At 53.3% G+C, this 10,354-nt stretch overlaps 1 protein-coding gene across 1 annotated transcript in view; it reads right to left on the bottom strand.

The window, feature by feature from the left end:
* PROM2 (prominin 2) overlaps positions 1-8,159 on the bottom strand; it is a 32,535-nt gene extending 24,376 nt beyond the window's left edge. Inside the window, exons 1-9 of the mRNA XM_019514384.1 lie at positions 7,603-8,159; positions 6,687-6,736; positions 5,803-6,005; positions 5,095-5,215; positions 2,840-2,903; positions 2,275-2,364; positions 1,778-1,977; positions 1,293-1,367; positions 1,141-1,204 (exon numbers count right to left, since the gene is read on the bottom strand). Coding sequence (XP_019369929.1) covers positions 1,141-1,204; positions 1,293-1,367; positions 1,778-1,977; positions 2,275-2,364; positions 2,840-2,903; positions 5,095-5,215; positions 5,803-6,005; positions 6,687-6,736; positions 7,603-7,852 — 1,117 coding nt within the window. The 5' untranslated portion in view covers positions 7,853-8,159. The remainder of the gene's footprint in view (positions 1-1,140; positions 1,205-1,292; positions 1,368-1,777; positions 1,978-2,274; positions 2,365-2,839; positions 2,904-5,094; positions 5,216-5,802; positions 6,006-6,686; positions 6,737-7,602) is intronic.
* Positions 8,160-10,354: the final 2,195 nt, after the last annotated feature.

The following is a 10,354-nucleotide window of genomic DNA, read 5'->3' as shown; positions in this document are numbered from 1 at the left end:
AGGCTGGGCAGTGCTAACCTGACCAGCATTACAAATGAAAAGGATCTGTGTGTAACAATAAATCCCAGCATGAATATGAGCCGGCGATGTGACACAGTAGCCGCTAGGGCCAATAAAACTCTGGCATGCATCAATCGATGCATCTCCAGTAAATCCAAAGAAGTGATTCTCCCGCTTTATTCAACATTGGTGCAGCTGCAGCTGGGGTACTGCATCCAGTTCTGGGCGCCGCACTTCAACAAAGACATGCTAAAGCTCAAGAGGGTCCAGAGAAGGGCCACCCGTCTGATCAGGGACTTGCATAGCAAGCCATACGAGCAGAGGCTGAGGGATCTCGGACTCTTCAGCCTAAAGAAACAAAGGCTGAGAGGGGACCTGATTGCAGCTTACCGCTATATCAGAGGCATACATCAGGGGCTAGGTGAACGACAGTTCACCAAGGCATCCTGGGGGAAAACTAGAAACAACGGCCACAAACTCCTGGAAGATAGTTTCAGGCTGAACATTAGGAAAAACTTCTTTACAACTAGGGTGTCCAGACTATGGAACAAGCTCCCCCCAGAGGTGGTGCAATCATCTACCCTAGAGGTCTTCAAGAGAAGACTGGACGGTCACCTGGCTGGGGTCGTCTGACCTTAGACGTCTTTCCTGTTCATGCAGGGGGCTGGACCTGATAATCCTTTGGGGTCCCTTCCAGCCCTGTGATTCTATGACCTTAATGCACTAGAAGCAATAAAGGATTGCACCTCAAAGGCTGAGCTTTAACTGAATCATACACCTCCCTACCTGTGCTTTAATGCCTTTAAGCATTTCCATTGTTCACTCCAATTTTCAAGGCATTATGATGCCTTTATAAAGTTTGATTGTTTCTTGCAGTTCCATTGCACACAAATAAGTCAGTTTGCCAGGGCCTGGGCGGTGCAAGCCACAAAGTAAACAGCAGCAAAAGTAAGTCCTCCAGGGGAGAGCACACACAACCTATGCATACCCTATCAGTCTGCACTTATTGGGGGAACCAAATGGCTGCAACCTCAGCTGAGAGGTCTTTTTCTTAGACATTCAAAGGGGAAGATCTCACAGTTTCATAAGCCAGGGTTTGAAACTGCAAAGCCCCATCCATCGTGAAAGGGCTCTGCTTACCCTGCACAACCGTTGCCATCTTCTCAACAGCAACATCTGGGATCGTGTTGAAGGTGGTGTTGGCCTAGAAGAGAAGATACAGATGTTGAAACCTGACAGTCAAATCAGCCTCCCCTTCGCCAAATCAGCTGCTGGCCTTTTCAGTCACCTACCTGGTTAATCATGTCTGGGAAGTTGCCTTTGGGGAGACCATGCAGGGTATTAAAAACATGTTCTACTGAAGGAACCTGTAGGAAGGAAACATCAGTCCATAAGCAAAGTGAAATCCTCTCTCTAGTGGTAGATGTGGCCACTAGAGCTAAGCCAACATTTCTATAGCCATAGCAGAGACATGGTGCAGGCTGACATGCTTAAACCCACCGCCTCAGACCCCTTCTTCTATTGCCAGAGCTGTATCCACACCCAGGGTTTTGCTGACATAGCTATGTTGGTTTCAGGGTGTAATCTCCTGGGTCCCCACCACCAACCAGACCAGACCTGAGCAGCAAGGCTGAGAGATACTCAGCACTATGTGGACACAAAGCCATTCAAGTAGCAAGACCAAATCTCCCTCTGACTCAGGAGGAAGAGGCTAGCAGGGATCCTTGCTCTCTAGGACCAGGAGCAACCTGCCTCCCTCCTCCGCAAGGCCACTCACCTTGTTATAATTAGCTCCCAGCTCCAAGTGCTTGGCTGTCTCCAGCAAACTGCCACAGGACGTGCAGCGGGGATCATCCAGAAGGGAGACGAGGCTCTTCTTGTGGTCTCTCAGCCTGGGTGCCAGCGTGCCTTGGTACAGGGTCAGTGTCCAGACGGTCTTATTGAGAATCTGTAAATGGTGCAGCGAGTTCTGTAGGTCTTAAAGAGAAAGCCCAAGGCTAGTGCCAGTGCTCTGTGCCACTGCCGCAGCTAACGCTATTCTCTCCTCCCCCAGACCCTCCAGAAAGTCCAAAGAAAGCCCTCAAATGTGGGTTAGGGATGAAGATCGCTCCCTCCCTCTATGAGGAAGAGAAAGGAGCTGCTGGCCCTGCAAAAGGGACCTCTGTGGGGTAGAGAGGCATGGGGATGCCTATCCTAGGAGATCTCTGGTGACACCTCCTTTCTTTTCTGGAGGACAATTCTGTTGCCACCAGGGAAGGCCAGCCTCCACCTTACCTTCTGCCCTGGCCTTCAAGGCTTCCAGCGTGGAGTACACCTGGTCCTTCAGCTGTGAATGGATGGTGAGGCCGATGTTCCAGCCAACAGCTGAAAGGGACCAGAAACCCCTGTCAGCTGCTGCCTCTGGAAATCGTGGAAATGATCCTGCTCTCTACACCTGGTACGGAGCCTCACCCACTTGGGGAGCTGGGATACAGACTGCGGGCACTTGGTGCACAAATCGGTTGCGCCAATGGTGAGGTCTGAAGGGAAGTATCTTCTTGCAAAGCCAAGAATAGGGCACTCTGAGAATCCAGCCAAGTGAGGTGGGAGTTAAAGGCCTGATTCTGGTTCTGTCCAAGCAAATGGGAGCTTCATCAGGACATCAGTGGGAGCAGGGAGCTGAAGTCAAACGTGTGTAAGGAGGGAAGGCACAGAAATGCATGGGACTTGCAATGACAACGCAGAGAGGAGAAATAGGGATGGCATTGACAAACAGCCATCCTTGCCAGCAGTCCCCACCCCTGGAAATGGGAAAGCCACCCTGGTGCAGGAGAGGAAAGGCCCCAGGCCAGATACTTACTGTTCAGGTCACCAATTGTTTGGTCTTTGGGGACTGCAAATTGCTCCACCACCAAATTCATTCCCTGTGAAAGGAAGAGAAGCAGAGAGAGGGCCCATTTAGTGCCAGGGAGGCAGCATCAACACAGGGTGCTACTGAAATGGGAACCGTGCAGCAACATGAAGAACCGTGCAGCTCAGTCAACCCACCCCAAGCTCACTGCATCTGCATCCCAGAGCCCTGGCCCACTTGGGCACCCTGCCTCCCCCCTGTGGCAGGCTGCAGGGTGCCAAGCAGAGCTTGTCAAGAGCCCAGGTAGGCCTCAGTGAGGAGGGAGGGAAGGAAACTGCTTTGCAATTAAAATGCATGTTTAATAGTGCTGCAGCCTATCACATGGCTTCCCCCTTGTTTCAGGCCTGGCCCAAGCTTGCAGACATAGGGGCAGGCCACAAGTAGGCAGGGAGTGGAAATAGGGTGATCATCACCTTTTCCAAATGGAAAGGCGTGACACATGCCCGCCTCTTCCCCACCCCCCTGCAACCCCTGGCATGGCTGGAGCAGAGCCAAGTAGAGCAGGATCGGACGTGGGCTGCCTACTGTGAGCTTGGGGCTCCCTGCCCTGCTGCCTTTCACCCAGGAGCCCTGTGCCGGCTGCATGCCCCATGCTGGCTCCATGCCCCATGCACTGCCCTGGCTGGGCAGCATTCCCAGTCCCTGTCCCACTCCCTCTACCACCGTGGGGGCCTCAACCTGCCCCCTCTCCCCCGCATAGACTTACCTGCAGGGAGCTGCTCTCCATGCTGCCTGGCCGTACTCCCAGCCATGTGCATGTGTGTGTGTGCGCACATGTACGTGGTGCCCCCTGCATCCTGCTCCCGGCAGCCCCTTGCAGGCTGGAATGCTGCCAGCTTGCAAGGGGAAACCTGTCACTTCCTGCAGTCTTCTGCGGTAAACAGAAAACCCAGATCCCTGCACGATACTGGGGTCTGAGCCAAATGCTGTCTTGGAGTCATGCAGCCCAGGACTGGGACTTGATGTTGCCATTCCAGGACTGTCCCACCCAAGTAGGGATGGGTGATCACCCTGAGTAGAAGCTGTCACTCCATCACACTTTGGAGCCCACGTGACTATGAATCACCCTGCAGCTAGCACCCCAACTCCATAGACCATCTGCTACAAGGTCCTTGCATGCTTCTACACTACACAGCACCCCAAACTCCCGGAGCATTGCACTGCACAGTCCCTGTCCCTCTCCACACAGCACTCCCCACACCTAATAAGGAAGCTGGTGTCCTGATACCCAACTGGCCCAGCACACAGCCTGGCTCAGCACTGCCCTGGCACATTGTGAAGGTGACGTGTGTCCTTTCCCATCTCAAGAGACACCATCTGTGGCAGTCACTGAAGAGGCCCACCTGTCCACTCCCCTTAATGCACTGGCTATGAGGAGTCTGGCAGCAGCTTGCTGAGGGGTAAAGTGCTCTGCCCAGGAGAGAGATTTCTCATCCATGTTTGACACATGGAAGCTGGCATTGTGCTGACAGAGCCTCTGCTCACCTGGCAGGCACTGACATAAAATAGTGCGTGTGCAAGACAGGTGCATGTAAGTTTAGGAGTGTAGGTGCAGGGCTGTCTTGTGTCCACCCACCCACTCAACCCTCTGGAATGCGAGGGCTAGGACACATCCACGTGGTCATTAGTGCACGCACCTCCTTCAGGCATGTATGGATGTGTGCATAAGCACAAATATATGCATGCAAAGAGGTGGAAACCACCCTGCCTGGAGCCCCTGGCTTCTAAATGACGTTGGGCTTCTGCTGCTAAGAGATGGGCTGTCAGAGCTGGTGGAAACAGGCCCTACAAAACGCCCAGTACCATGTACTCTGCTCCATCCTCATGTATGTGCTGTGCACACCTGAAGGATAAACATACTCTAATGCCCTCAGAAGCATGCCCCAGCCCTCAAGGACTGCACCCATGGGGTCTAGCTAGCTCTAAGTAACTCTCACGTAGATGCAAAACTATGTAGGGATTGAGTGCTGCAGCCCAGTAGAAGACCATCAAGCCATGTTCACTTATAGGTCTGAGCAGCATTTCGGTGCGAGTCTCTAGAGGTGAGCCAAACACCAGGTTTCTATGACAGCCAGGCAGCACTCCTTCCCAGGCTGCATTCAAAGCCACACATCTCTCCCCCTCCAGCCCGGGTTCACTGAGTGACCTGGAACACAGATCCCTTATGGCAGTCGGCCCAAATGGAAGATCCAGCTCCTGCTCACCTGGGGGATATCATCAATGTGCTGCCTCAGCGTCCGCAGAGTGAACGGCACAGCCTGGATGCCAGGCTCCATCTGCTCCTTCACCCTCTGGTTGGTGATGAAAGCACAGATCACGCTCGTCCTATGGAAGAGGAGCAGAGGCAGGTCAGTCAGGCTCAGAGCTCTGTGCTGGCAAAAAAGGACCGGACTTCTCATTCAACACCACCCTCTGGCAGGACATTGGCTAGAGCCAACACTGGGGGCAGGAGAGGCTCCTTTAGCCCCAGCTCTGGGACATCTGGCCCTATATGGGTTTTTGGGCATCTTTGTGTACAGCGCAGTGCCTGCAAGAGCAAGATAGAAGGATGAAACAAGAGTGCAGCCAGTCATGGTTGCTGGATTGATGGCATGGGGTAATAGGGACTCAAGACCTGGCAGGGCTGGAAATTCAGGGTTTCAGGCCATGATTCTGATTCAGCAAGCCTCCATTTTTTGGGTGCCCAACTGGGGACATTTGCAAAACGAAAGAAGCCCCAAATGCCAGCTCTTGCATGTCAAGACCAAACCAGCCCCCAAGTGATGCCCTGTGGTTCCCTTTCTCTTCCCAGTTACCCCTTCCTTACCAGGGCATGGCTCCCTCTGCCATTACCCTCCACCAGCTACACCCATGCCCAACCACCCGTCCCCTTCAGGGCCTTCTCTCCCAGCCAGAGCTGCCCCCTCACTTACAGAATGACGATGGAGGTGAGGAGATGGCTGAGCATGAGGAAGTTACGCTGGCAGATGAGAGAGCGGCGATAGGCCTTGATTCGGCCCCCGCAGTGCTGGCGCCTCCGCCAGTAGCAGAAGCACAGCCCAATCACTGGCATGGCAAAGAAGAAGAGCACAGCGATCACGGCGCAGACGATGTAGCCCATCTCATAGCGCATGACCTAGGTGGGGAGAGCCAGGCCTTCCTTAGGGTGGTATGGGTCACTCACCGAGTCCCAAACCACCCCATCCCTCTGCCTTCCCATGACTCAAGCCTCACCCCTCTCTCCTCATCTACCCCTTCCCTTGTCCCCATCCCTACATCATGCTCTTTCCTGCCTCATTCTCATCTACATGTCCCCTCAGCCCTTCCCCGCCCCATCTAGATACACCCACATGCAGCATAGCCCTTTCCCCTGACTCCATATCCTTGGTTTTCCCAGATCCAGTTCACTCACAGCCATGTCCACTTCATCCACCCAGGTCATGGATGTAGGTAGCGGCCACTAGGTCACTGCCCAAGTCTGAGTCCCAAGCTCACAGACCCCTTCAAACACCCCCCCCATCCCACACTGCCCCTTTGCATTTCATCTTGCAATGTTTCTTAGTCCTCCATCCATATCCCCAATGTCTGCTCCTGACCCAGTGTCATGCCCATCACACCGTGCCCCACTCACCTCTTCCTGTGCCAAACCCTAATCGTGTCCCCATGCATATTCCTGCTGGACTCTACCCCTCCTTTACCCTTCCCAGCCCTGCGTGGGCTGCCAGGAGATGAGTGCAGCTGGGCCTGTGCTGCTCCAGGTGAGTCCCCAGAGCAGGCACGTGCCCCTCTCTCTGCCCAACTCTGCACCCAAGCTCACCTGAGACGTTCTGACTGAGTCTGGGTCGTTCAGGGCTTGTCTGAGCAGCTCTGTGAAATAAAGCCAGTTATTCACAGATCTTCCCAGCACAGCAGCGGACAAACGGGGCAGGAACTCCCACAGGACGTACAGTGCGGTAACACGATGGTCACTATGAAGTGACTAACTAGCACTTGTGTGGACTGGGTTTAAACTGGCTATTTTTGCTCAGCTTGGGCTGCATGACACACCCACGGAGCAAACTGTAGTAGCACTGGGGCTGATCATTGTAAAGTGAGTTTGGGGATGTCAGCATTAACAAAAAGGCCAGGGTCTGCCCCCAGTCTAGGAGGCTCATCCACCCAGTGTGGGCAAGGCAAGCCAGTTTCTGTTGCAAACTGTATTCGAGGGAGCAGTGGGGCTGGTATTACAGTCAGCTGCCTGGCTGCCCAGCCTGAATCACCAGGCACCCATTTACAGCCTTTAGTGTGAATCTGGAGCAAGGTGTGAGCTCATGCCTTTGAACTCATAGCAGGGCATCCTACCTCCTCAACGCCCCTATCTCTCTTGAGTGCAGAGCATGGGTACCCTAAGTGCTGGGTCCTATCACCTCCACCCCTATGGAGCCCAAGAGAGGACCTGACCCACTCGAGTGGATCCTGGTCTAAGAAGTAATAAAGACCCTCAAGTTTGCATGTTGTCTGCAACTTGGCCCACTGCAGGTCCAGCTCACATCCAGGGGACCATGGGGGCGGGCTTGCCAAAAGGATTCAGGAACAGATCTCCGTGTGCCCCAATCTGAGCCAGATTTTATGCACCCAACATGCTGAATTGTCTGGAAAACCCAGGCTTGTTCTGGGTCAGAACCCCACCAACGCTGGCCCTTTCATCTGGCACCAGGGTTTCCCAGCTCTCTGGCACCCCATATTTGGCTTACCTGTGGGGAAGGGGTTCTGCTGGACCACATCCAGGTAGTGCCGAACCACACTGTAGAGGGGATCCAGATTGCTCGGGACGCGGTGCAAAGCAGGGACCTGAAGGTCGGCACCTACCTCCACAAACTGGAGGATGATGGGGGGGGTTCCAGCACATTTCTGGGAGTGAACAGGATCCAGCACAACCAGGACAATCACCAGGGTCAGTGCTAATCCGGAGCTGCAGGCTCCTCCAGGCTGGGAGGCCTGCATCCGTGCAGAATTGGACAAGAGGTGGGATCTGGGAGACAGCCTGGATTGCAGCTGAGATCCAAGCAGACCCAGCCCTGGGTTCGGTGCCTCCTAATGCAGTTGCGCCTTGATGCTGGCAAGGAAGAAGGGCTCCTTGGACGTGCCCTGAAATCCCCTCAGAGCTCCTGCTTCCAGCGCCCAAAGCAGAGCACAAGGAGACACATCCCTGACTTTTGTGTTCCCCAATGCTCAGCTGATTGTCCCTGCAGCTCAGAAACCCGCCCGACTGGTCCGACACCTTCCCACAGGCCCAGGTGCTGCAGCAGCTTGCTTCTCTCTGCCGCTGGGGCTGGGCCAGGGTGGGGCGGAGAGGCGGCGAGGAGCGTCTGCCAGCAGAATCCCAGCCGGTTTCATAACCCTTGCTGCACGACTGAGTCACCGACTGCTTTAATACTAGCACGGCTTATCCAGCGAGGGGCCTACAGTCCCCAGCAGGCCTGAGAGGCAGTGGTGGCTGTGACGTCCAGTCACTGCCCCAACAGGGACTTCTTTCTCACACAAACCTGCAGCCGCAGCTCTTCCTGTCTTAGGGGCCCATCCTGCTGTCTGTCAATGATCAGGGCATCACTAAAAGCCCCAAACTAGACTTAGTGGGAATGTCTATGCATGCAGTGAATGCTATTTGGCTTTACTGGGCAGTAAATTTACTGGGCAGTAAATTAATTTGCTGCGCAGTAAGCGCCTGCATGTGTAGATGGTGATGCTTTAAAGCTCTTATAAGTCCTCTGGGGAGCAGCTGAAAGAGACTTTAGTTCTCATATTCTAGGGGCCATACACTGGATGTGAATTAGACCAGTCTCTGGGCTGCTCTAACTTATGTTGAGCTTCCTATGAGAAGGCTACCACAGCTATAGCACAGAGCCCTTTGGATGCGCCCCTAACACTGCTTTGAAGACCACCTGTGCAAAGTCCAGAAAAGTGCTTTCTTTGAGTTAGAGAAACTGTTTAAGCAAAGGCTTCCTTAGGAGACTATTGGCACCCTCTTTAAGACCCCTTTCCACTGTCAGAACAGCGTAGCAGGCCCAAGCCCCATCAGAAGCAGGGCAAAAATTAGTAATCCATTCAGCACTTCTTTGGTTCCTCCACACACTGAGCAAAGTCACTCCAGGGACATGGGTATTCCCAAAAGTGTTGGGTCCAGACTATTTTTCACAATACACGGCTGATTTGCAGCATGGAAAGCTCTCTGCAGAAGCTGACAGGGGAAGGAGGAAAACCTCAGGAGAGCAAGGTTTCAGGCCCTACATTGCACCATATGTAAGTATCTGCTATTCCCAGAAACTGCCCCAAATGTGTATGTAGAGCAAACCAGCATGAGAGTGCTGACCCTAACTGACCCTGCCTCTTAGGGTAAGCAGGGTGCCTCCCACGCAGCCCCTGGCACTGCGGACAGAGCATGCTGTCCTAATCAGGACACTTTGACTCCTGCCAAAGAGGACAGAAGTGAATCTGCTTGTTCTGAACTCGGCAGGTACCCAAGCCTGCCCCTGCACTGTGAGATCTGCAAAGCCAGCCTGAAGCACTGCCCAAGGCTAGGAGGATCCTACCAGGGTCTGAGTCATGTCCCGTTGGCAGATTCTTCTGCTGCACTGAATGGTCCTGAGTAGCAACTGCCAGGGATGGTGCCCTAATCGCCTTTTCCCTACATCTTCAGTGTGTCCTTGGGGATGGGGAGGCAGAAGCTCAGGGTTGCATTCCTGGTTCTACCACTGGTTCACTAAAATGTTGAATTTGTCAATAGTAATTTTATTTTGGATGGAAAATGTCCTTTTCCATTCATTTCCCTGCCCCCTCCCTTCCCCCTCCCCATTTTTGTGGCTGAACACTTCAGAAACAAAGCAAATTAGGGTTCAAGATGAGCATTTCAGAAATGGAGGGCTAGTTGGATGTGGGGCTTTCCCCTCCACTTTATCCTCTTTGACCCCAAACGCAGTGGGATGAATGATACTGAGGTTTTATCCTCACTCATTCCTTTTCTTCCCCCACTTCCTCTTCTTTTCCACTGAGTGACTTTAGAAAACTTCCTCGACTCCTAAAACCTTTCTTAGTGTTATTAAACTTAAAGAAGTTCAAACAAAAGATGTGTGTTTTAAATCTCAGAGCAGCCCACTCATCTGCCTGGGTTATCCCATGACAAACAAAGCACCTGGCAGTCTTACCATGCGGTGCAGGGGTACAAGGCTGACCTTGGTGACCAGGGTAAAAATAAAGCACCTTGTCTTCTCTATATTTTTATCCCAGGATAGCTTAGGTGCATCAGAGGAAAAGCATGCCTGCTTCAGTGGTGAAGACAATGCTAAGCTCTTGAGGCAGGGACCAACGTTTTCTTGTGTAGGGACCGGGACTTCCCTGCTGTGATAGAAGCCGGACTTGAGGGGATCGCCTTCAGACCTCAGGTTGGGGAGGACCGGGTTAGAGAGCTTCTGGAGGGGCTGGACGCGTTCAAGTCAGCGGGTCCGGATG

Source organism: Gavialis gangeticus, unplaced genomic scaffold, assembly GCF_001723915.1.
Source record: "Gavialis gangeticus isolate Ggan-Ray unplaced genomic scaffold, GavGan_comp1, whole genome shotgun sequence".
Lineage (NCBI taxonomy): Eukaryota > Metazoa > Chordata > Crocodylia > Gavialidae > Gavialis > Gavialis gangeticus.
Note: the sequence above shows the minus strand (reverse complement) of the source record. Positions and strands in the feature narration are given on the sequence as shown.